Here is a 27,264-nt window from a genome sequence, read left to right as displayed (position 1 = left end):
ACCTTCTTTTAATTTATTTCCTCTTAATGTCCTCAATCAAACATAAATTATCATAAATGCTTTAGTAAGCATCTACGGACATTGAGACCACCAGAGTGGCCAGGACAGAGGAGAGGAGACAGCTACACAGACAGAACTCTGGAGCTCTACAGAGGGTCCCCCCGCAGTATTCAGCTGAGTTTTGATCAGTGCATGCGTATGTGACAAATTACCCAAGGCCAGGAGAGAACCGCCCATGGGAACAGTGCTCACAAAGACTGAAAACCTCACCATTCATGCGGCAATGGATAAGAAAGAGAGCTTCAGTAGTAGGGGCTAATTAGCACTAAACAGAACATCGCTTGATAAATGAAATACAGAGGAAAAAAAGCAGAGAAAGTCAATGAAACCAAAAGCTGGTTCTCTGAAAATTAATCAATACTGTTGATAAACCTCTAGCCATGCTGATCAAGAAAAGAGAGAAGACATAGGAATAAAGAGATGATATCATTACAAATAGCACAGATGTTAAAGGGATACTAAGGAAATATCACAAACACTTTATGCCAATAAATTTGACAGTTTAAATGAAATGAACATATTCCTTGAAAAACACAGATTTCCAAAGCTCAATCAAGAGATTAATTAGGATTTACTGTCAGGTAAGAACTCTGGCACACAAGACTTTTAGGATGTGATTTATTCTGCCCCTTAGAAAAAGCTCATGATTTCCAGAAATACCACATAAAACAGAGCTTAAAGTTGAATTAAGTGAGGAAATGGTTTCTGATTTAGATAAAAAGAGATTCTTCAAATAAAGTATGTCCAAAGCAGATAGTCAGGCTCAACCACTTATTAGGTACACCTATCCTTGTCAGAAATCTTCTTTCTTCTTCATTTTAAAATTGCATTTATATTTTTATTGTTTTGCTTAATAATGACATGTTAACAAGATAACAAATAGCTTTATAGAAGAACTGGGAATAAATGTTACTTGGAATCTGAAATTAAGTTTCTCTTAACACATAAGCAAAGATGTTTCAGGAAAAAGAGACTTCATGACCTTAACCATGGGTGTTTTATTTTTTAAAACATTTTTCATCCCAGGAGGATATCCAAGGTTCCCCCTCAACCCCGTCCCTAGCCCTCACATACAGGCCTCTTCTAGTCTCCAGTTTACCAAATTACAACAGTTTAAAAACAAATCACTTTCTCTATTTTTATTCAAGACATTTATAATACAACTGTTAATCATACATTTTGATCAGCATGAGATCATTTATATGGATACATTTCAGGACCAAATCAAAAAAACTTGATATGTTTGCTAAAGCCTGATGTTTCTTATCATCAATAAATATCCAATTTCCATTAGGATTTTATAAATACTGAAATTGGTACAGTGACTCCCACTATTATTTTCCTTGACCCTTAGGAGTTCAGTAATTATACCGGTGTGAAAATCATTGCACAAAAGGGAACTGTATGAGAAATGATGTATAGTAATATCAAAGACAGAAAAGGAAAATTCTGTTTCAGAAGTCTCAAATTTTATCTGTCCATTTATAATTATACTCACTCCAAAAGTGATACCAAGCCAAAATTGGTTTTTTTTCCATTTTTATAATAATACTTCAAATTACCATGGTTTAATATTTAGTAGTATAATTCACTGAAAATTTGAACCAAAAACAAAAAAACACAGTATCTCTGGAACTACATAATTCTTTTTTTATACAGTGTTTAAAATATCTCTCTCATCTCCATGCATACACTATTTGTAAGCAGTAACAAATAGCTGTCTGGTAAAACTAAACTTGTTTAAATTTAAAACTAAATTTAAATTTAGTTGAACAGTTTACTTGTCACTCTCACATATTATTAATTTAGAAATGCTTTGAAAAAAACCTGCAGAGGAGGAAGAGAGGAAAGAGGGTGGGAAAGAGGAAAGGAAGGAAGGGCAGGAGGTGAAGACAAGGAGGAAAGAAGCTGCAACCACAAACCTGCAAATATTCTGATGTAATTTCTCTTGAAGTTCAATGAAGCTGTCGTATCGATCTTTAGTAAACTTTATATTTCGGAGAACAGCTGCTACAGCATAAGGACGTATTTTAGCTGTCTGAAATTTATTATATCATTAGAGATGGTAAATATGAAGGCTTTTCTTTGTAGTAACATCTTATAATAGAAAGTTAGCTGCACCCTTGCCGTAATCACAAATTTTCATCCAAACAAGTATATATTCATTTATTTGATTCATTCATTCAGTGAAAATATATTCATTCATTCAACAATAAAATATAGTAGTGATGAGAGACAAAGTCACTGTCCTCATGACATTTACATTTTGGTAAGACTTCTGAAATTCACTAAATAACTGAAAAAAAAAGTGAACCTTTAAGTAGTTGCTCATAGTTGATATTTTTACCAAAATAACATCTCCCTAAAAGTTTTTCTTTTTAAATTTTATTAATACACCACAATTTACACATCTCAAATGTAATTTTACACAAACATTTGGATGTTATTTTCCAAAATTATTCATGGAAAAGAGATGCTGTGTTCCCTGTCATTTCTTGGTAAAAACAAATTGACAATTTTTAAGAGCTAGAGGCTAAATATACATCCATTTTAGCAAATGATCAAAGAAAATTACATTTGACCGAAGGGTCAGCTTTGTTCCTTTCCCTCCCCACCTTACAGATACATACACAAGAGATTTTTTAAAAAGGAAAGCAGTAATTTATCCTTATTACCTCTTCTGTGATGATCAATTTCTGGATTTCTCCATTAGGCATTAACCGTTTATACACTGGAGCCTTTATCCTAAAATAATATCAAAGCAAACTTATTCATTATCAAAACACTTGATAAACTATATTCTATTCTGTGTATAGAAAGTATACAAATGAACACAATTAGAACAATGGATTGAAGTTATAGCAAATTAATTTTAGCTGAATATTAAAAAAACACAACTAACAAACCTTCTAACATTTAAAGTCTAAAAAATGGTATCTGATGCGTCTTAGTAATGAGAGTCCTATCATTAAGGATCAATTGAGGCTAGAAAACCATTAGCTAAGCCAAATGTATAGGAAGCATTTCACTATCAGCTCAGGGATTTCATTAGATAACCTTTAAGTATATTCTAAAGATGCTGAGCTTCTAAGAAAAATAGGGCTTATTAAACATACAGTTTGCCAGGCCCCATCTGGACCTACTAGATCAGGATAATTCAAGGGAAAGGCCTGGTAAATGGTACATTTTGAAAATATAGTCCAGGTAATTCTTACCATCATAAGAGGTGGGAATCTACTATTTTAAGTCAGTGCTTCTTCAAACTCAGTGTGCTCACAGTCAACTGGGGAATTTGTTAAACCACAGATTCTGATTCGATAGGTCTTGAGTAGTGGCTGAGATTCTGCACTTCTAACAAGCTTCCAGGAGATGGATATTATGCTGGTCCACACACCACACTTGCAGTAGCAGAAGTTTAAAGTTACTTTCCTAATTCTATCTGACCATAAAAATCATACCAAGTGCCTTTTGACAACAGAAATTCTAATCAGGCAGGTTTGGGAAATGAACTAAGGGATTATCCCTGACCCTAAAATATAAGCATCTGACTGTCATGTGGAAAACCAACTGGGTCAAGCCCCAGATATTAACCACCTTAATCAAATGCCTTTCACCAACACCCATCACTCATCTGAAGCCTCAGTTCAGAGTCTAGCCTTTCAGCCAAAGGCTCTTACTCTTTTACAACTGACCAAACAATGTATAAGTATCAAGACCCAAAATAAGTATTTTTGGTAGCTGGTACGTTTCACCTCTTTTCCACTTTATATATTCATTATTTTCTATCTTTATTACATGAAGAGCTAGAAGGAGATTTAAAAATATTCTTCATTATAAATAAGAAAATTGAAACTAGAGAGGCCAGTGAACTTGTACAAGATCACAGAGCCATTGTTAAGATCTTCATTTTTCCAGTTAGGAAGTGCCATTCCCAAACCTCTTTATAATTTTTAAGAAAATACCATATCAAGTTTAGCCACCTCTACTTTTCTCCCAACCTTTAACAAATCCAATGAACTATTTATTCCAATTGGATTACTGAGGGAACTCACAGGAGCCTACTAAAGAAATTTTTAAAAAGTATTAAAATCATTAACCACTTCAGTTGTAATATATGCTCCCATAATGAAAGGCTGTGATTCAACATTCAGGCAGATTTTCAAATGTCTACGATCTTTATGAATCTCAGCCTCCAGTCAGCCCTCTACACAGACCTAAAGTGTGCACCACTCCTACAAGTTTTTTCCAGAAGAAATTTACCAACAGGGTTGCTGATGACAGGTGAAAAAAAAAAAAGCTCAACTCAGCAGAATGTTTAATGAACAAATTCCCTTACCTTTCTTTGAAGACTTGAAGTCCTCGAACCAATCCTTCCAGACAAAGGAGATCATATCTATTGGCAGGGACGTCAATTTTGTAAAGAATAACATTGGAGGCCCCCTGTGCCTTTTCATTACCTTGTTCCTTACTTATAATTTCCTTCTCAGAAGTCTAGAACAAGCCCCAAAAATAAAACAAAACAAATCTAAATTCTTTTGAAAAAGTAGTTGTCAGTACTATAAACTACATTATACATGTCCTTTTCTGCAACAAAACATTACTATATATACAACAAAATAACATGAAAATTATTATATATTCAACAAAAATAACATGAAAATATTCATGCTATAATCACAGCCAACAGAAATGACTCTGACTTCTGCTGAGTTTCAATATCTAGCATTCTCAGTTATTCCAGAACAGTACAAATCCATCTAAAACATAGGTTGGCAAACTATGGCCCACTGGCTAAATCACGCCTGTTATCTGCTTTTATAAGTAAACTTTTACTGGTACATAGCCAGGCCCATTCCTCTGTGTATCATCTACTGTTACTTCTACACTGCAACAGCTGAGTTGTGACAGACACTCTACAGCCTACAAAGCTTACTATCTGGCCCTTGACAGAAAGTTTGTGCATCCCTAATGGAAAAATTGAAAAAAAAACACAAAAACCTAGCACCAAGAACAATATCAACAATATGTTGTCAACAATAACAATGTTTCAAAGAGGCAAAATAAAGGTGATTCATCAAATGAAAGAAATGTAATTTCTTAAAAGATTAGACTCTAAAAAAGCCAAATCCTGTGGGCACTCAAGCCTGGAAGCAACAAGAGAATGAGTGTTAGCAATGTAAAGACAAACAAAAACATTTGAGATCATCTGAAAGCTGTGGTGTGAATCCGAAGGGAGCACAGGAACACTGGGAAGCAATCTAGTGACAGTAAAGGTATGGAGCAGCAAGAAAGAAGGCAGCCAGAAGGGAGGAGCGAGAAGAAATACCACTAGAATAATAATTTTTAATGCAGTGGCAAAAAGCTTTGAATATCTCAACCACCACACTATAGCAGAGAGTAACAGATTTTCTTCAAGATAACCATATTCCCTATGCTTCCTACAGGAGGGAACTATAAATACAAATTTTCAATCAAAATGCTTAAAAATTATGGAGTTTCCAACAAACAAAAAGCAAATAACCCAATAAAAAAATGGGCAAGGAGCTGAATAGACAGTTCTCTAACGAAGAAATTCAGATGGCCAACAGACACATGAAAAGATGCTCCACATCGCTTGTCATCAGAGAAATGCAAATTAAAACTACAATGAGATATCACCTCACACCAGTAAGGATGGCTACCATCCAAAAGACAAACAACAACAAATGTTGGCGAGGTTGTAGAGAAAGGGGAGCCCTCCTACACTGCTGGTGGGAATGTAAATTAGTTCAACCACTGTGGAAAGCAGTATGGAGGTTCCTCAAAATGCTCAAAATAGAAATACCATTTGACCCAGGAATTCCACTTCTAGGAATTTACCCCAAGAATGCAGCACTCCCGTTTGAAAAAGACAGATGCACCCCTATGTTTATCGCTGCACTATTTACGATAGCCAAGATATGGAAGCAACCTAAATGTCCATCAGTAGATGAATGGATAAAGAAGATGTGGTACATATACACAATGGAATATTACTCAGTCATAAGAAAAAAACAAATCCTACCATTCACAACATGGATGGAGCTAGAGGGTATTATGCTCAGTGAAATAAGCCAGGCGGAGAAAGACAAGTACCAAATGATTTCACTCATATGTGGAGTATAAGAACAAAAGAAAACTGAAGGAACAAAACAGCAGCAGAAGCACAGAACCCAAGAATGGACTAATAGTTACCAAAGGGAAAGGGACTGGGGAGGACGGGTGGGAAGGGAGGGATAAGGGCATGAAAAAAAGAAAGGGGGCATTACAATTAGCATGTATGGTGTGGGTGGGGCACAGGGAGGGCTGTGCAACACAGAGAAGACAAGTAGTGATTTTACAGCATCTTACTATGTTGATGGACAGTGACTGTGAAGGGGTATGTGGGGGGGACCTGGTGAAGGGGGGAGCCTAGTAAACATAATGTCCTTCATGTAACTGTAGATTAATGATACCAAAATAAAATTTAAAAAAAAAATTATGGAGTTTCAAGGGTGTTGTCCACCCCTGAACATACATGTCTGAACCACATGGGTCCACTTACACGCAGATTTTTTTTTCAATGCATATAGTATATACTGTAAATGTATTTTCTCTTCCTTATGATTTTCTTAAGTATTTTCTTTTCTCTAGCTTACTTTATTGTAAAAATATAGTATATAACACATATAACGTACAAAATATACGTTAACTGACTGTTTTGTTATCAGTAATTCTGGTCAACAGTAGTAGCTATTGGTAGTTAAGTTTTGGGGAGTCAAAAGTTATACTGTACTTTCCAATGTGTGGGAGGTTGGTGCCTCTAACCCTGACACTGTTCAAGGGTTGACTGTATACTCCAATTTTTAATGTTACCCATTAATTGTCTGGAAACCCCATTTAACTAGAACTTCCACAATTTCTATTACCAATAACCTTTTCACCTGATTGACAGATTCCTACCAAATAGGTAACGATTTCTGTTTTACAGGCTGCCCTCCCAATGTCAGAATACAAGCAGATGCAAATTATTGCCCAAATAAAGAATTAGCATCTACCCTTGTACAGCAGGCAGGGAATCTCTTTTGGTCAGTAAGTACTATGTGCCACGTCACACGTGAGGGACCTCAGAGCCCACGCGACGCTGGGGCCATGCAAGGCTGTAGTCTGCTCTAAGAAACACTCAGGCCAGGTATCTCATAGGCATATTTTTAAAATAAGGGAAAATTTAAAAAAAGAAAAAAAAAGAGCAAGAGGAGGAGAGGAGGGAGCAGGACGGGAGAAAAGAGACATGAGGGAGAGATGCTAAGAGGCAGCTGGAGGAGGAAGAGTTAAAACTTCATTAGAGTTCAATCAAAGGGGTCAATAAAATTGCTGTTTTTTTAGTGTAGAAAGACGAGTCACGTCGCAGGGGATGCTGGATTACCGGAGGGACCTGTATAAACAAGGGGAGAAAATGTGCTAACCAGAGAAATGAAGGCATCTGAGTAAAAAATGGCCTAATTCCTTTGTAAAAAAAGATAGCAGCTTGCATCTTCTTTCATTTTCAGTATCTTAATTCATGCAAAGACAGTATGTTTGGGTTTGCTGGTGTTAACAAAAACCTTATAGAAATCAAAGACCATAGAAATTGCAGAGCCAGAAGGGATCTATTAGGGATCATGCAATCCAAGCCCCTTATTTCACAGATGAAAAGGAGGCCCAGGGAGGGAAAGTGATTGTCCATGGTTACCCGACACCAAGCATGAACTTACTCGAATTTTCTGATGTCCAGTCCAATGCTCTGGGATATAAAGCTGCCTCAAACATAATTTTGAGGCCTAATAAAATTATTAATAGCAACTTAATATAAACTACAGAAATCTCAGCCTACTTCTCAAGCATACAGATGCTCATTAATACAAAAAAAAAAAACTACCTATAACAGTGAAGTAGCAGAGGGGAAAACAAGGTAAGAATGTTCATTTTTGTTAGGATGCTTTTGAAATTTGAAACAAAGCAGTAGAAACTTTAAGAACCAGAGTTTAGCCCCTTAATACAGAACATAGGAATCACCATGGCCCACAAATGTTACGTCTAACCATAAGGTAACAATGATAAAATAGAGTAAACTTCTGAAAAATGAGTTTATAGACCACATATATAAAAAATAAATATCTGATACATACAATTTCATCAAGTTCCAGACCAAATTCGAAACATAGTTCATTAAATTCTTCGTCAGCTAGAAAAAAAAATAGGAGATAGCTAATTTTAATCTGTTGAGAAAAAAATGAATAGATAAATTGCATTTTTATTAATTGCCTTACGCCAAGCATACTAAATATCAGGCATCACGCATCACCATTTGAAAATAACAGCTTGACCAAAAAAAAAAAAAAAAAAAAAAATTAAAAAAATAAGAAAAACAAAGCTATTAAAGGGCTGGCTCATCTAACTAGATCCATCACAGAATTAGGTCACCTGTACTACCTTTACTTTGGAGAAAAACACCCTGTTAAGTAAGGATCAAATGTAAAGCAGGTTCTAAATTAAAGATTCAACACAATGGAATAATGTCACATAAGCCCTATCATTTAAAATTCTGAGGAGGCCTGACAAAAGACTTTGGAGACAGGCCAATCAGAGTTAATTCAGAGTTAATTCTGACTATCCCACTTACTAAATTCTGAGAGCTTGGCACTTTATGTATACTACCTAATTCCTATGTCTCACCCATAAAGTGGATCAAAGTGCCTTATCCATACCATAAAGTTAACATTTCTTAGCCATTTTTTAACCTAGAACTGTTGTAAATATTTCAATGAGATCATGCAGATAATAGCACCGTGAAACAGGTCTGCAATAATTCATAGTTCTCTTCCTTATTGGTAAATTATACTCTACTTTGCTTTGTTACCTGATACAGCATTTTCTGGGTTTTCTCATTATCAAAAATCAGACACAAACCATCATTACCAGTATTGTACTAGTGAAAAGTTGGTCTTAAGATTCCTGATCCTGAAACTGAACTTCCATTTAACAAACATTTAGTGAGCACCCACTATATGACAGGCAATGGAGTAGGGGCTAAGGCCTTAAAAATAAAAACACAATTCCTGCCTTAAGTACTTCCTCCTCTACTAAGGAAATCAGATGTATAAATATAGTTAAGTGCAAGGTACAGGGATGGCACAGAGGAAGTAATCTGTTCCACTCGGGGTCAGCTAAGGCTTCACAGAAAGGAGGAGGTCATCAGGCAGAGAGGGTGGACACTGAGACAACAGTATGACAAACCGGAGAGTTCAGTATGGATGAAGCATAAAGTTCATGTCAGGAAGAGATATGATGGAACAAGTAGGAAGAAATCAAATAAGACAAGTCAATGGATTTGCCCTCTGTCCTGCCTGAGCAGCAGGGAGCATGAGGAAAAATGTGAGAAATGTGAAAGAGGCAGAATCTGGAAGGTTCAGTGCCTGAATGGGAGGCAGGACTAGTGAGTGAGCAGGAGGCTGGGATGACCACTGGGTCTCAGGTGGGTGAACAGGTGAGTGGGGTATCATTAACTGGACAAGGAATAACAGAGCTCCCCAGTGCCCCCTGCTTCCTGGTATTCACACTCTTGTGTGAACTGAGGTCTGAAACAGCCTCAGGAGTGAGCTTGGAAGCATATTCACACCCCCAGCTAAGCGCTGAGATGACCACAGGCCCAGCCGACAGCTTGGGGCAACCTGTGAGAGAGCCAGAACTGCCAGCTAAACCACTCATCCATTCCTCTCTCTCCAAAACCGTGAAATAGAAAAGCCTTATTGTTTTACACTCCTAAGTACCGGGGTAGCAATAGGTAATACAGACTTGAGTCCTTGAAAGTGTTGTGCTGCCATAACAAAACATGGGGAGAAACCTGGGAATGACCTTGGAATCAGGAGGTGGGCTTTCAGAGTAAAAATCAAAGCCTTTAAGTGCCTTGAAAAAGCTGTTAACAGGAGCCTCATAGCCTTTGAGAAGGACGCAGGTAAGGATATGGAGGAAAGTGAGCGTTACCAGAAACTAGCAGAAGGGGAATCCTTGTCGTGTAGGGGCATAGAGTTCAGCAACGCTGTTGCCTACAGTTGTGTGGAATGGACTGTAGAAAATGTACGTACTCAATGGAGTGATATAACTAAGACTTCCAACCAGTGCTGAAAGTGACCACCTGGTTTTGTTCTTGCTGCTTATAATGTGAGAGAAGAGATAAACTAAAGGACTATAACAAAAGAAGCCAGAACTTGAATAGTTTTAAAATTTCTCAGCCTCTCCCAATGTAAAACAACATTACAATTAAGAAATGACTTCTGAGCAAAGAACAAATCCACAGCTTTGCTGTGAAACACAGTCGAAAGACGAAATTAAGGGTATAATTATGAAATCTTAAAACTAAGAAAGACTGAAGTTACTCTTTATTCAGACAAAAGGCACTGTAAAATTAAAGGTTTGCCTCAAATTCATGCATACAACTGAGCTTAATTAAGGGAATTATATCAGCAAAAGCCCAAGGTAAAGAGATTTGCAGATGGCTTTTGCCTCATGAAATGGAAATCAGGTAAATTCACCAAGTACCCTTAGTTTTGAAAAGAAATACATATGCAGAAACATAGCAAACTTGAGCTGAAAAGGTCAGAGACAGGACAAAATGAAGTTTCTGAATCCCCAAAATCTATCAGCAGGAAATAGACTGAGAAAACCAATCAGCTCTCAGGCCCTGGCTTTCTTTCTCCAAAAATAAGTAAGGATCACTCAGAGGATGGAACCAAGAGCCCGGAAGGTAGGGCTGAGGGCCACAGAGACTGATTCCAGGCCTTGCGACCTAATCCAGAATATCCAGCATTTTGGCCGCCCAGTTTCAGAACTGCCACGGACCAATGACTGACCCCTTTGTGTCTCCCATTTCCCCACTTTTGAAGAGGAATGTGTGTGGTTGTTACCTATGCCTGTCCCACCACTGTACGTTAGGTGTAGGCAAAGCAGATAATCTGTCTCTTTAGTCTCTTAGGCCAAGAGTAACTAACTACTCAAGCAACTAATTGAGGAACTGCATCCACACTGGGACCTGATTCAGATGATGAGACTCTGGACTTGAATTTTTTCAGCTGCTGCTGTAGTGGAGTGACACTTCTGGGGGCCCTGGGTGTGGCTACAGTGAAGGTTCCTATAGCCAGGATCCTCACCTGGCCCGCTAGCTTACTACACATGTGTGAGCAATACATTATTGACTCTGTAAAAATAGCTCTGCCCAGTGCTCTGGGCAACACGGTGGTACGGCTGCCAGAGAGCAGCGACTGGAGTGCTGGCAGTGCCGAGGGCAGAGATGGCTGCGGGGGCAGAAAAGGCCCAGAGGCAGAGACCGGCTTGCTGTGTGCAGACCCGCTTGAGTGGACGGGATTCTAGTGATTGACCTGCCACCGTGGGAATAAAGTTGGGTATAAACCCTTTTGCCCCAAGAACATTCCATTGTTATTTTTTGGTCTCATTGAATCCAGAGTGAACTTGTCCAAGGCTGAAACCCACTGGCGAGACACTGGCGACAGTTGGCAGGATTCACTATTGACCGAGGAACAGAACAGGCTGCCCTCACGCGAGGAGTGCTTCAGCGGGCTGCCCCTGTGGACGGGGAGACAGTCGAATGGACCCCAGTGGACATCTGGTCTGAGGTGGCTTGCCTCCTAGAGGACTGGGCCCCACCCCAGGACTGGACGCCTGAGACACTAAAGTTGGCCCTCAGTAAAATAGGGACTTCCTAGGGAAACAGAGTGCCTGTGAGGCGGCAGGAACGGTGGGAAGGCTTTTCCTCACAATATTGAGAAAGGCCATAAGGGAGAAAGACGCCTTCCTGCAGGAAGCACGAGAAGAGGCATCATGAGAACAAGAGCTAAGAGGTGCCACTGAGGAGGGAAAAAATTTATGGGTGACTGAAATGGCATCACTATGAGGTGCTATAGAAATGGTAAAGGATGTCATGGTGGCCAGAGAGGAAACAGCACGAGAAGGAGCAGCGGCCTGAGAGGAAGCCGCAGGAGCGCAGGCTGCCAGGGGCCTGGGGCAGGTGAAGGATGTAGGGGAGCCGTCAGCCCCAGAAACGGAGGAGGAGCTAAGGTCTGATGAACAGGTGGGGGTGGAGGGCCTGCAGGTGCCGGAGGCATCAGCACCCCCTCGGTTGAAAACCCACCTGGTTGAAAGCTGGTGGAAAGCCCGAAAGAAAATAAAGATCCGGCAACCGCGGGTTCCTCCAAGGAGAGGTGCAGCCCCCTCCCCAGGTCGTGGAGCACTCTATGCTCTGCTCCCATCCTCAGGCTCAAGTAATGGAAGCACAGAAGGAAATAGTTTGATTGAAAGAAGAATTTAAAGGGCCCCATGAAGTTTACGAGGGCCCAGATATGGGTTGATTTGATAAAGGCAGGAGCAGACAGAAAAAAATTGGATGGAAAGTTAAACAGAATCTTACTAGAGCTGTGGCAACAATTGAAAGTGGAGCAGCTGTTCCGGCCACTGGGGATGAAGGAGAAGCCAGAGACAAAGCAACACGATCAGCCTGTGTGTCTGCAAGACTTTCTGCTGGAGGGGCTGGAGAAGGTGGGTATTTTAAGGCCCACTCATGGTCCTTCTGGTTAACTCCTTTGAGTAGAACTGGTTTGAATACAGCCAGGATGACCACTTGGTGACAGTGGATCTCCTCAGGCTTGAGGGTTATTATAATTTGTCCTAATTTTTGTTATTTGTATATTATCATAGCCTCTGTTGTTATTATTGATTTTGGTTACAAAGTTCCAGCTTCCTTGCACAGGAACCATTGCAGAAGATTGAGGATACATAGACTGAGAGGCGAGAATCCTGGAGGGGTGGAGTGTGGATAAAGTGGAGGTTCCTATGGCCAGGACTCTCACCTGGCCCTGGTTGGCTAGCTCACTACACACATGTGGGCTATACATTGTTACTGACTCTATAAAAAGAGCTCTGCCAGTGCTCTGGGTGCTGCACGGCTGCAAGGATGCAGGACAGCAGAGACTAGAGTGGTGGCAGAGCCGAGGACAGAGACTGAGAGGCTGGGGGGCAGAGAGGCCCAGAGGCAAAGACCAGCGTGCTGTATGCAGACTCGCTCTGAGTGGACAGGATTCTAGTGATTGACCTGCCACCGTGGGAGTAAAGTTGGGTATAAACCCTTTCACCCCAAAAATATTCCATTGTTATTTTTCGGTCTCACTGAATCCACAGTGAACTTGTCTGGGGCTGAAATCCATTAGCAAGACAGAGGGGGGTGAGTATATTTCACATGTGAGAACAGGAGCCTTGGGGGCCAGAAGACAGGCTGTGGTAGTCAGCCTGCAAGATAGCTTCCAAGCACACCTACCTCGTACTATTCACACCCTGCCAGGAGAGGTCTTTGGCCTAGAAAACATGGCACAAGATGGTGTATCACTTCTGAGATGTCACTGAAAACTGTGGCTTCTATTACTCTGAGCACTCTCTCAATCATCTGCTGTCTCAGACCTACCCGTCTGGGACAAACAAGCCATCATATTGGAAGTAGTCCTATGATGGTGTCACGGTGGGAGGCACTGATTTCTCTGATCAAAACTCAGGAAGGAACTGAAGCCTACCAACAACCACTTGAGTGAACTTGGAATTAAGACTCTCTAGCCCGTTAGGACTTGAAATGACTACAAAGCTGGCACGTTTACTACAACCTCTTGTAGACAGAACCATTCAGCTAAGCCACTCCCAAATCTTAACTTCGGAAACCATGTAACAAATGATAGCTGTTTTAAGCTGTTAAATTTAGGGATCACTTATTATGCAGAAATAACTAAATGGTTACTGGTCAGACCTGTATAGAATCACTAAACACTGACTCTTTCAATGAATCCTAATTATCTTACAATTTGTGTTATTTCTTTTAACTGTATTTCACGTGCTTTGAAGCAAGGAAGAACCAACAAAATCATGATTAATTCCCTCTAACAAAATGACACACCTAAGTAACTACATCTTAGGGCTTGTATGATAGGCACAGGAGGTTCTGACAGTATTGCCAGCAATTACACCAAGGTAAAACAGTGATAAATCAGTTCACAAGAAAATGAGTGGCAAGAGGAAAACATCCAAGCAGAAGGGCAATAAAAGGGGAAACTAAGGAGACAAAACTACCCCCAGAGGAGCAAAATAACCAGAACAAAAGCAACTTGAGAATATCCTTGATATCTCATAAGATATCCTTGATAAGCAAAGAGGATGAAGACAGTGACTGGTAGAAACAATGGAATTTCCTTCAAAAAGCAACCCGTGGAGTGGCTGGAAAAATGAAAGGGAACGGGGATAGAAAAGAGTGAAAGAGACATTCGTCAACAAGAAAAAAAAGAGGAAGACTGATAAAAAAATAAGAGGGTAAGAAACCAGATAGATTCTCACTACTTGGCAACCAGATGCTTTGCCAAACATGCTTTTCCAGCTGTGACCTCAACACAATTAACAGTTAAAAGGTTTCAAGAAAGAACACATGAAATAAAAATGATGAGTATTACTTCTGACCTGTCTCAATAACATCAATCTTTCTGAATGAAATTTTAAGTCAGTAGCTGACAGATATTTGCAGAAAATCAAGCCTATCTGATCTCCCTCAATATATTAAAAAAAAAAAGGGGGGGAGCAGGGCAGCCAGAGAATGTATTAAAACATCAGATGACAGTAAATAGGTTCTAAATCTCACCATTTTTTAAAGTCTAGATTATTTCTTTTCTAGAGATGGATACCTGGGTGGGAACTGATCATAAATGTCTTGAATAAGTATTTGCCGCATGCTATCATGTGCAATTCAGGCATATCATATACCACTAGTGAGAATACGGTTTAGAAAAATGGGTAACAAACTTAAGCATATTATAAAAGGTGTAAGCAATTTAGAGTCGAGTACAGAGGGCAAGAGTATTACCTATATTTTCAGGGATTTATGGCAGAACCCTCCAAAGAATACCACCTCAAGAGTTAGTACCTGTTATACCGATTAGGCCCTTATTATCACATTGAGCTCTAACGCCAAAAACAGCTCTCACCAATCAGTTGGTACAACTTTTAGGCAAACTAATATATTATGAAATGGGGCGGATGTCTTTTCAAGTGCTACATCTACGTGGAAAATGATCACTGTACTCAACCTTTCCCCCTTTATGGAAAGGCTAGTGTTTTTAGAACTGAAGAGATAGAAGAAGTATAGCATGAAGATGAAGCCCATCATAGGCTCCTCGTCATTCAGATCTTAGCTCAAATGTCACTGCCCCATCTAATGTTGCTCTTAGCAGGACATCTTTGTTTCCTTGATAGCACTCAGCGTTTTTTGAAATGATTTTTATTAATGCGCTCATTATTGTCTCCCTCAACAGAATGTGAACGTGGACCTTACGCGCTGAGAACACTGCCTGGCACATAAGCTCTTGGCAAACATTCATAAAATAAAAGACAGAATACCGTCCCCTCTCCTACGCAAAATTTCTCCTCCCACCTTCTCTGATAAGCGGAGCTCCCGCAGCGCTGTTACTGCCCTCGAGCAGCTACACTCGGGAGGCAACCGGGAGGGTTCAATCCTAGTGTATACCCAGGCACCTGGCGAGCAGCAGGCGCTCTATGCGGGGTCACTGAAGGAATGACAAGCAGAGCCGCGCTCAAGCGGGTGACAGACAGCCGGGCGCCGCAAAACCCGCTCCAGGCCGCTCCACCAGCCCAGCCCGGCTGCTTCGGCCATCAGCCCTCCGACGCAGATCGCCCGAGACCGAAACTTGCCCGGCACCATGAACGTTGCCACGATGCCTATTTGGAAGGGGCCCCAGCTTCGGAGGTGAGGCACAGAGCCCAGGCTATGGGGCCGGCACTCACTGTAAGTCCGGCCCAGGGCTTTGAAGAGCAGATCGCGCTTCACGCTGACAGTCGGCATGGCGAGTCGGGCCCACAGCGCCTGCGCGACGAGCCGGCGGGGCTTGGTGGCCGAGGTGTGCAGGACCCGTTACCACTCGTACGGGCTGTCTTAAATATTGCCAGTCTTCTTCCAACAGCTTCTGCTCTCACATTTCATTAAAGTGCATCTCTATTGCCACCATTAAGCTCATTAAATCTAGCTGAGTTTGATGAATAATCTAAAGCCCTGGAAAGGAGACAAAATTGGGTTAGAATATGCTACGGTTTGATAGGCTGTATAATGGACAGGCCGCGAAGACCCTCACGCCGTTAACGCGCTACGGGCGGGGGAGGCCAAACCAGGTGGGCGCGGCAGTAGGGGCGGGGTGTGGAGGTGGGGATTCCTCGAAAGCGGGTGGTGAGAAGGCGAGCAGGCGGGTTGGAGGCCCCCAGGCGAGAAGGGTTTGCAAAGCCGAGTAGTGGGAGGAGAAACTGTTAACAGATGTGTTTTTACTTCATGCTTACCTACAGTCTCTCTTGTACCTTACTAACTCTGAGCTTTGTTTGAAATTTATAGCAGTCCTCCTCAACACCCAAAAAGCAAATAATCCGATTAAAAAATGGGCAGAGGATATGAAGAGACAGTTCTCCAAAGAAATTCAGATGGCCAACAGACACATGAGAAGATGCTCCTCATCACTAATCATCAGGGAAATGCAAATTAAAACCACAGTGAGATATCACCTCATACCAGTAAGGACGCCATCATGGAAAAGACTAAGAACAGATGCTGGCGAGGATGTGGAGAAAGGGGAACCCTCCTAACACTGATGGTGGGAATGTAAGCGAGTTCAACCATTGTGGAAAGCAATAATATGGAGGTTCCTCAAAAAACTAAAAATAGAAATACCATTTGACCCGGGAGTCCCACTCCTTGGAATTTACCCAAAGAATACAACTTCTCAGATTCAAGAAGACATATGCACCCTTATGTTTATAGCAGCACTTTTTACAATAGCCAAGATATGAAGCAACCTAAGTGTCCATCAGTAGATGAACGGATTAAGAAGATGTGGTACATACTCACAATGGAATGCTATTCAGCCATAAGAAAGAAAGAAATCCTACAATTTGCAACAACATGGATGGAGCTGGAGGACCTTATGCTCAGTGAAATAAGCCAGGCGGAGAAAGACAAATGCCAAATGATTTCCCTCATTTGTGGAGTATAACAATGAAGCAAAAATGAAGGAACAAAATAGCAGCAGACTCAGAGACTCTAAGAAGGGACTAGTGGTTACCAAAGGGGAGGGGTGTGGGAGGGCAGGTGGGGAGGGAGGGAGAAGGGAATTGAGGGGTATTATGTTTAGTACACATGGTGTGGGGGATCACGGGGAGAACAGTGAAGCACAGAGAAGACGCATAGTGGGCATAGTGGATCTGTGGTGTCTTGCTGCACTGATGGACAGTGACTGCATTGGGGTATGGGTGGGGACTTCATAATGTGGGTAAATGTAGTAACCACATTGTTTTTTCATGTGAAACCTTTGTAAGAGTGTATATCAATCATGCCTTAATAAAAAAATTTTTTAAAAGAAAAGTTTATAGCAGTCCTGTAAGGGAGGCTCTTACTACAGGAGGAAACAGGCTGATGTTTGCTCAATCCTCTCAACTGGCAGCTCCTCCTTGTAACAACTCTGAGTGTAATAAGCTGAATAAGGGCCCTCTGAGACGTCTGGCCCTGTTCCCTGGAATCAGTAAATGTTCCTTATGTGGCAATAATCTTTGCAGATTAAGTCAAGGATTTCTAGATGGGCCCTAAGTGCAATCACATGTATCCTTGTAAGAGGAAGGTACAGAGAGATTTGATAGAGAAACAGAAGGGGTACACGCAGTACAACCTTGGAGACAGAAATTACAGTAATGCAGCCATAAGCCAAGGCATGCCAGGAGACACCAGAAACTGAAAAGCCAAGGAAGGTGTGCCTCTAGCCTCTGGAGCACTCCTATGGCAACTACAGACACTGATTTTGGCTAGGTGTGGATAAAATGAGAGTTCCTGTAGCCAGGATTTTCACCTGGTGCTGGCTGACTAGCTCACTGCACACCTGTGAGCAATACATGGCTGTTGACTCTATAAAAAGAGCTCCGCCTAGTGCTCTGGGCGCGACACGGTGGCACAGCCACAAGGCTGCAGGAGAGCAGAGCAGAGGCTGGAGTGGTGGCAGCGCCAAGGACAGAGGCCCAGAGGATGGCTGTGCAGGACAGCTGTGCATGCAGAGAGACCCAGAGGCTGGCTATGCAGACAGAGGGGCCCAGAGGCAGAGACCAGCTTGCTGCATGCAGACTCACTCTGAGTGAATGGGATTTTGGTGACTGACCTGCCACCTGGAAATAAAGTTGGGTATAACCCTTTCACCCCAAGAACTCTTTGCTGTCAATTTCTTTGGTCACATTGAATCCATAGCGAACTTGACCTGGGGCTGAAACCCATTGGCAAGACACTAGGTGAAACAGATTTTGGAGTACTGGCCTCCTGAACTGTAAGAGAATAAACTTCTGTTGTTTTAAGCCACCAAATCTATGGGGTTTTTAAACAGTAAACTAATACACCAAAGTAGGCTACCATTATGCCCATTTTACAGATGATGAAACTAAAACACAAGCTATCTGAGTTACCCAATTCTCAAAGCAGAGTTGAAGCAGTTCCATGGGGGAGCCTTGCTCTGATCTTTTCTACCATGTAGTGAGAGCCTCCAAAGCCATTCAGGTGAGGGGGCAGTAGGTGGGATGAATTTAGGCCTCCCTGAATGTCAATCAAGCAGTGTTTCATTATATTAGCTCCCCTCCACAGCTGCAGGCAATCCTTTCCCAGTGCCCAACATAACAGACTGGCAGAGGAACAAGCAATGGCAAACATCTCCAATGCCAAATAAAATCTTCTGTCCCACATTGGTACTCAGCGGTCAGTTAATGAATAAAGGACTTGATAAATTATTGCCTGCTGACCTGCTCTCCTCTGGACGCTCCAAAGTGTCCTGTGGACTCTGAACCTCATTTTCCTTATCTATAATGTAGGGTAGGAATAATAATACACACCCTAGATAATTATTCTCAGGATTAGAAATAATACTCATAAGTGACTGATATAGTTCTTATGTTCTCCATGGAAACTGGCAGAGATAAAGAAACGAAATCATTTCATGTTGGCAAAGAATTAGGAAGTTACCACTTTTAGACAAGCTTGTCAGGAATATAAACAGGAGTTTGACAATACGAATCAAAATTTTAAATATGCATTCTCTTCATCCCTGTTATTCCGCTCTTGTAATTATTCTAAGGAAATAAGCAAGTCTTCTTCCATCTGTAATATAGAGAATGTTCAAGCAACCTAAACATCCAACAATATGTTTGCTTAAATAAGGTCTGACATCTCCATACAACAGAACACCATACAAATGTTAGCAATGATACTGAGAACTACATTTTTTAACATGAAAATAAAGTCCACAACATATCACATGAAAAGGTTACTAAACAATACTTAAAATGATCAATATTTTTGTTACTGCATGTACATATGTGAGTGTGAACAAAAATAAGACAGCTGGCATGATACACACCAAAGTGTTAACAGGGTTATCTTTGGGTGATAATATTATTTTCTTCATTGTACACTTTGTATTTTACCAAATTGTAATTGGGAAGCATTGCATTTGTTGTAAAGAACCCACGGTTATTATAAAACACAAGGATGTGCAGTTCTCCCTGCCTAATCAGACATCGGTGGCCACTCCAACTCGTTCATCCACTGCATGGGATCAGAGCCGGTGCAGATGTGTGTGTGATCATGGTCGTTTTTGCCTGTAAAATGTGTAACATACATGGAGAAAATTTCTCAAATGATTGTGTCACTTTCCTGTAATGCTTGTGGGTTGGGCAATGATTGGGAAAGAGATGTCAGGTCTGAAATCCTTCCTATGTAGGCCCAAAAAATACAGCACTGTGTCTGATGGCATTTCACACTAGAGCAGCAGATAGTTCAAAGTCAGTGGACTGGTATTGTGTTAGTGTTTTCCTCTCCCAATACAAACATTATCCACTCCCAGCCTCAGTTTCCTAATCCATAAAATGGAGGAAGGATCTCACCAGATGGCTGTGAGGATAAAGTACGCGGAAATAATTTGAAACTTCCAAAGTACCATTCCAATATTAGATCTTTATACTCAAGGCTACAACTCAAGCGATTTAAGGCTATAAATCTGCTCTGGTATTAAGCTTAGTAAAACTTGGGCTGCTGCCTCTAGGGCAGTGAGACAGGACTGTAAACTCAGGTAGTAGATGATACAATTTACTATAACTGGCCTTGTTTTAATTGCTGTGTATCCAAAACTGGTTCTGTCCTGGCTAAACCCTTTTACACCTTTCCTATAAATTTCCTGGGGAACTTTAATCCCTCTGTAGATGACCCTGAAACTTTTAGAGTGTGGCCGAAGTCCATCTGTCTTCTTGGGTCTCTATTCCTGGATCTACCAAGAAGGGCTGCTAGAACTGCCAAGAATCAGATTAACCAGTACTGATTTCCTAATTGTGAAACCAATGGTTGTTTTTAATTATATTTTTTACATAAACTTGTTAGACATTTTATATCATTGATCATTCCCTCCTTCTTAAAATTCTCCTTTCTTAGTTTTCCTGAGGCCAGACTCCTTTACTTAGCTCCCTAGCTTTTCCTACTGTTGCTATGTGAGAAGCAATACAATGCAGTGCTGAGTCCTGTATGTTAATCACAGATTAAAATCCTGTATCTATTGCTTACTTGGTGACACCTTGGACCAATTCCTGGATATTGACAAGCCTCAGTTCTTTATAAAATGAAGATAGTGACACTACGTAGCTCATAGTTACCAAAGAACGGGTGTACAAATTTAAAGAGACGGGGTTGTTAGGATTTGGCCCTTTCTTGATAAATTTTAACTCTTGATAAATATTAACATTTGAGGAAATACTGATAAATTTTAGCACTTGATAAATATTAGCACTCACAGCCTCTTCTACCTCCTACACTGCCCTTTCCCTACCTTCAGCGTGAGATACCCTCTAGAGTTATGTCTTTGAATAATCTCAGCTCTCACTACTGCCTACGTATAGATGGCTGCCATAACCTCCAGCTTGTATCTCTCTTCTGTGCATATTTCTCATCAGCTTCTGAACTTCTGCACCTGAATGTGCAACACGCTGGCATCTCATACTCAAAAACTGAACTGTCCCCTTTACACCTAAACTTGTTCCACCCCATGTACTCTCCATCCTTTTCAGTGTCACCACCATCCACAGAGTTATCCAGGCCTGAAATACTGCAGTCAGCCTGACTCCTTCATATCTCCTAACTGGTTATGAATGAGGAACTTGGAGGGTAATCTGCCCAGTGTGCCTTTTTTCTCTTAACACAGGGAACACCTTTGAGTCACGTGTTAAGAGAAATGGGACCCTGTATGTCATGCCAGTGAATTGGTCCAAGCCAATTAAGAAACACCTGATCCAAGCCAGACTTTGGACTTGGGACAAGAAGGAAGTTGAGGTCCAGTTAATGACATGGTGGAAGCTGTGAGGTACAAGCCTGGACCCGCTGGTGGCCATGTTCCCCACCACCCAGAGAAAATGAATCTGCAGTGAGATAAAATGATACTAAAAGAGAAAAGATAGTGGAGGGAAACCTAGAAACAATCCCTGGTTGTTCTTAAGGCTCAGGTGACTCCCTCCTCTTCTTGAAAGTTGGCTGTTCAACTGAACGAAGTCAGAAGGATTGAAACTAGAGCGTGAGCATTGGAGGCTTACCCCTGAGACTCAAGAGATATGCTGATGTCCAAAACTACATGAAAGACTTTGGGTTTTATCTTAAGAGCAATAGGAAGAAATTAGAGATTTTAAGCAGAGATATGACATGATTGATTTGGTATTCTGGAAAGATCACTTTGGTACATTGTGGAGAAGGGATCAATGCTGGTAGTTCAGAGAACAAAACTCAAGGCAGAAAGACCAGTTAGGTTACAATAATCCAGGGGAGAAATCACAGCAGCTAGGACTGGGAAAACGGCATGAGTTGAAAAAGCAAGTAATAATAACAGACCAGAGGCATCAACAGGTACCAAGTAGCCATCAACAACCAGAAAGATACCAGCATGAGTGCAAGCCCATCCCCTGGGCTGGAACTTCTTGAAACTAGAAGGAAGTGGTGGAGCCTGCTTTGACATACTTCCACAGACACTGACTGCCTCTTTCAAGAACCTCCCCTGGACCCCGATTGAGTGCAGTAGGCCTTCCCTGTGTCTTTCTCCTTGTCCCTCCCTTGCTTGGGAGTCTGGGGCCTCAAGTCGGTTCCCAGGCCAGTGTACACAAGGTCGGGGTGAGGGTCATGAGAAGAAAAAGGACATTTAACAAATACTAATGACCACCATAATAAGTCCTAAGAATGATCACTTACAGTGTTGTTATAACTTAAAAGAGTGCCTCTTTTTGTAGAGCAAATATACACTAGCAATAACTAATGGAAAAGTAACAGATGAATTTGTATCAATAGAGCTTTCAAAGGAGACTATGAAAGGAAAGGAAGCAGCGATAGGGAACAGAGTCTGAGACCTTGTAAGTGCCTAGAGCAACAAGGAAATCTGCAAGAAAGGGAACCTGGAGCTATATTCATACGGTAGCTACAAAGTCTCACTCTCTCAGGTAAGACTCCCGCAGCTTTGCCCAGAGCAGGCATGCAGAGCCCTGTCAGGCGGATGAAACAGTTAACTGGGAAGACAAAAAGAAAACAGAAGGGCCCAAGCAAAGTTCTTGAACTTGGTTCAAAAGAACCTTGAAAATGCCTTGAAATATCTGAATTCCATTGAAACTACCATAGTGATGGTCTTCTAGTTGGCTTTGACCAGAGTTGGTCACTTTGAGTGAATTCTGGTGACCATGACGTTAGGGTTCTGAATGTTGGGGGAGGGGAGGGGAATGTGTGCGCCGGTGCGCTGGAGAGAGAATATTTACCTTTATGATTAATGTAACTAAGCAAAGCAGAACAAAGACCTTTGTTCAAAGACCTTTGTTCCTACTAACTAACTACTCTCTAGAAAGGATACTGTATCCTTTTAAATTTAACAATAGGAACATTTTTACTTAAGTTAGAGTAAAATACCATGTTCCAGAAAACACTGTTATCATCTCGCGAGTAGAAGTTCGCTGTGGTAAATGCACAGGAAAAAAAATGACAAGATAGTGATTTTAAATTTACTAATTTCCAAGAGTAGATTTTTGTAATCTATGAGGCCATATGAACTGTCTTAGAGTTGAGAAGTAGAAAAAGGAACCACATGGAGTTGGTGGAATCTCAGTTCTTCAAACAGGACAGTGTTGATTTCCTGTCACCATGCCTTCCCCAGGACTTGCCCCCTGGAGGGGGGGTGCCTGATACATTTTTGTGGAATAATTAAAAACTTGTGAATGTTTTATTCACTCACATATCCTGAATTCCAAGCACATAATATGTGACCAGTAATTATTTGTGGGTTGATGGATAACTAATGCCAACTCAAACTATGACAGATGCGGTCCATTGCCGCCTTCTGCCCACCATTCAGCGACTGCTCCTGTCGATACACCCTTCCTTCCCTGTGATATCCTTTGAGAAATGGCTCAGTGTGGCAGTTACTTGTTCAGGCTTTGGAAACAGACAAACCTATTTTCAAAAAAGCAGAAACCTGGCTCTACCAGTTCTTGGGTGAACAACTACTTTGATCTCTCGTCACAGTGTTTTTCATTGGTAGAAGGAACAATAGTACCTACCCTGGAGAGTTGTGAAGTTTCAATCAGACACAGCAGGTCAAGCATGTAGCACAGAACCTAGCAGGCGGTAAGCACTTAGTAATGCTGATATACCATGTACAATTCTTGAACTGCAACCTTGTTCCAACTTTGTATTTCTCCAAATAGCTGCCTCCCTCCCCTCCCCCACCCCCGACACACACACACACACACACACACACACACACACACACACACACACACACAAATCGCAAAATAAACAGTGTTTTCCAACCTGGGTTATTCTGAATCCTCAGAGGTTTTGTACCTGTTTGGTTGGTTTCATTTTACTAAAAATACAGTCACTTTGGGAAGGAGGAAAATGCTGACAAGGTGGGAGCCAGGTTCCTCAGTCTTTTCCAACTGCAGTTCTTTGAAGATTAAAAAAAAAAAAAATCCCCTGCAAAAATAAGTTTGAAACCATTTTCTCATACTACATTGCTTCTCACATGTTTTAGTACAGCTATAAAGAGATCTGTGTCTTCTCCTTGCCAGCAATTGGCTGGGTTGTCTTGCCAAATCACTTTAACTTCTCTGCTCTTAGCTTCCTACTCCACAAAGTGTGTCATTTGGAAAGAGAGTACCTAGGGTTCATGTCCTGTTAGTTTTAGTACTAACTTTAGATCACACAACCCCTAAGGAGAATTGTTTTGAATAGTTTGATGAATTGAAACTTTCCTACCATTAAATTGCAATAACCACTTAACTCTAATAACTTGAGACACAGTATGTATACAAATAAACATGTGTTGAATGTCAAGAGTGAGAGGATGATTTAATTGAAATGGTGATGGACCCTAGTGGGTCCATGCTGTGCTTCAGCATGCTGTGGGGGATATGACAGTTCTTTTCTACCAGCCTAGGGCTATGGGAAAATGACATAAGCATTATTAAGTACCCCAAACTCCGAATGATTCGGAGTAGGACTCTGGCTATCTTGGCTCTTCTTATTCTCCAATAGATTGTGAATCAAATTAAATCATCTATATATCCCATGCATAGGCCAAAGCCACCTATGTTCTCCTTTGCTACCACTGTGAGCCAAGCCACCATCCCCTCCTTTGACTTTATCATAGGCTCCATAGGGTCTCTCTACGTGCACTCTTGTACCTCCTATCTGCTATAAATAGATGCTCATTATTCTCTCTCACTGGTACCTGTACATTTCTTTCAGCATTATCATACATTTGGTTATTTACCTTTGTGGTTATTTTCTATTTCTCCCACTAGACTGTGAGCCCCAGGAATTCAGAGGCCTTTCTTTTTTTTTAATTTTTATTAAGGTATTATTGATACACACTCTTATGAAGGTTTCACATGAAAAAACAATGTGGTTACTACATTTACCAATATTATCAAGTCCCCACCCATACCCCAGTGCAATCACTGTCCATCAGTGTAGTAAGATGTCACAGATTCACTATTTGCCTTCTCTGTGCTACACTGTTTTCCCCATGACCTCCCACACCATGTGTACTAAACATAATACCCCTCAACCCCCTTCTCCCTCCCTCACCACCCGCCCTCCCCTTTGGTAGCCACTAGTTCCTTCTTGGAGTCTGAGTCTGCTGCTATTTTGTTCCTTCAATTTTGCCTATACTCCACGAATGAGGGAAATCATTTGGCACTTTCTCCTCCTGGCTTATTTCACAGGGCATAATGTCCTCCAGCTCCATCCATGTTGTTGCAAATTGTTGGATTTCTTTCTTTGTTATGCAGAGGCCTTTCTTATTCACTATTGTAGCCCATCTGCACTTCTCACCTAGTGCCTAGCATAAAGAAGCCTTCCCACAAATAGTCAATGAATGAATGTGTGTGAATTCTTCAAGGCTCAGAAACTATGTCTTAATTCACTTTTGTGTCATCAGCACCAAGGGCAGTGCCAGTGCCAAGCAAGCACTTAATAATCACTTGTTCCATGTTTGATTCATTTGATGAAGAGATGACTCTCCTCTCCAGGTTTTAGAAAAAACTGTATTTGAACCTTACATACCCTGCTAGCTGTGTGACTTTGAGCCTGGACTTTGTTAGTTGCATAACTGGAGCTAACGCGTATTTTACAGGGTTGCTCTAGGATAAGCTCAGGCTTCTGAAGGGCATTGCGCAATGCTGGACATGGTGTGTACTCATAGTATCCCTACCTAGCCCTGGGGGGAAAGCTCAGGGAGGAAATCTGAAAGGGAAGAAGAAACTGACTCCTCAACTAGGAAAAAAACAAAACCCAAGCCAGGAAGTTTTGCATACAAAAAGTCACGACTCCCCTGAACTACCCAGTCTTAGTATTTGTTTTATTTTATCTGACTATTAAAATGTTGAAGAAGAAAGGGGCATGTTGAGGGAGAGGGTGTCTTTGGTGGGGTGGGGGGAGGTAGCCAACTCTGTTGTTTTCCTCTGTTCCAAATCCAACGCAGCAATGCCTTCACAGCCACCTGCAACTTGGGAGTTGTTCAACTATACAGTAATTAATATTTATAAAGAGAACGCTGTAGCAGATGCTGACAAGGATTGGGCACTATTTAGAATCCATACATTTAACACATCATAATTGAAACGCTTCAGTGGCAGGTATTGAACCCTAAACACAGCCTGCAAGGATCTGACCCATTTTTGCCTCATCTCATCCCAATCTCCTCCTTGTTCCCTGAACTTCCACTATGATCTTCTTTGAGTATCAGCCACAGGACCTTTGCACATTACTTCCCTTTGCGTGGACAGTTCCCTCAGTTAACTAAATTCATCGTTATAGTTCAAGTCAAGGTCACTTCTTCAGAGACTTCCCCAAGTCTTCAGTCTGTCCTAGAACTTTCTTCCAGTCATTCACAGTGAGGTTTCACTTTGTAGTTATACACCCAGATGTGTGGTAATTTTGCTAATATTTGTCTCACCCCATAATTTATACTCTGTGAGAGCAGAACCAATGAATGACTTGGTTATGGGGTGAATCCCCAGAATGGTTCCTGGCGGTCTGCTGAATGAATGAACCAGGGAAAGGTTTCCAGAACTCATGTAGGGATCTGAACACAGGAGCGAGGGCGCCAAGTTCGGAGTGTGGGGATGGTGTGGGGGACCCTGACCAATAAACAAATGAGTACCTGCTGCCAAAGAAGCTAAGTTCCGCGCCTTCTTCCAGGCCAGGGGCGATTCCTTGCACTGACCCTTCCCCAGACGAGTTCGGAGGAAGGGGTGGGTTTAAGGGCGGATGCTGGAGCCGAGAGCATGGTGATCGATCAGCCGAGCAAAGGTCAGGTCCCGGTGGTGATCGTTGGTCCTTGGCAAGGCTGCAAGAGTCCCGGGTGCCCGGCCGGGGCAGGCATCCAGCTGGGCTCTCTCACCGCCCCTTGAACGCAACCCTGAGCGCCCCCGTCCGCGCCCAGGAGCGCCAGCCAATGCGCCCGGGACTCGGCTGTTGCTCCTCCGCCAGGGCGTGCGTGATTGGCAGCCCCCAGCCTCAGCCCGGGC

General features: G+C 41.6%; 1 protein-coding gene across 1 annotated transcript in view; it reads right to left on the bottom strand.

Annotated features, from left to right (window-relative positions):
* FARSB (phenylalanyl-tRNA synthetase subunit beta) overlaps positions 1-27,010 on the bottom strand; it is a 75,289-nt gene extending 48,279 nt beyond the window's left edge. The window contains exons 1-6 of the mRNA XM_036913963.2: positions 26,898-27,010; positions 15,937-16,201; positions 8,226-8,281; positions 4,397-4,551; positions 2,736-2,805; positions 1,983-2,098 (exon numbers count right to left, since the gene is read on the bottom strand). Coding sequence (XP_036769858.1) covers positions 1,983-2,098; positions 2,736-2,805; positions 4,397-4,551; positions 8,226-8,281; positions 15,937-15,994 — 455 coding nt within the window. The 5' untranslated portion in view covers positions 15,995-16,201; positions 26,898-27,010. The remainder of the gene's footprint in view (positions 1-1,982; positions 2,099-2,735; positions 2,806-4,396; positions 4,552-8,225; positions 8,282-15,936; positions 16,202-26,897) is intronic.
* Between the last annotated feature and the right edge of the window lie 254 nt (positions 27,011-27,264).

The sequence above is a fragment of the Manis pentadactyla genome, chromosome 6 (genome assembly GCF_030020395.1).
Source record: "Manis pentadactyla isolate mManPen7 chromosome 6, mManPen7.hap1, whole genome shotgun sequence".
In the NCBI taxonomy this organism is placed as follows: domain Eukaryota; kingdom Metazoa; phylum Chordata; class Mammalia; order Pholidota; family Manidae; genus Manis; species Manis pentadactyla.
The sequence above is the reverse complement of the archived record's forward strand: the minus strand, read 5'-3'. Positions and strand labels throughout refer to the sequence as shown.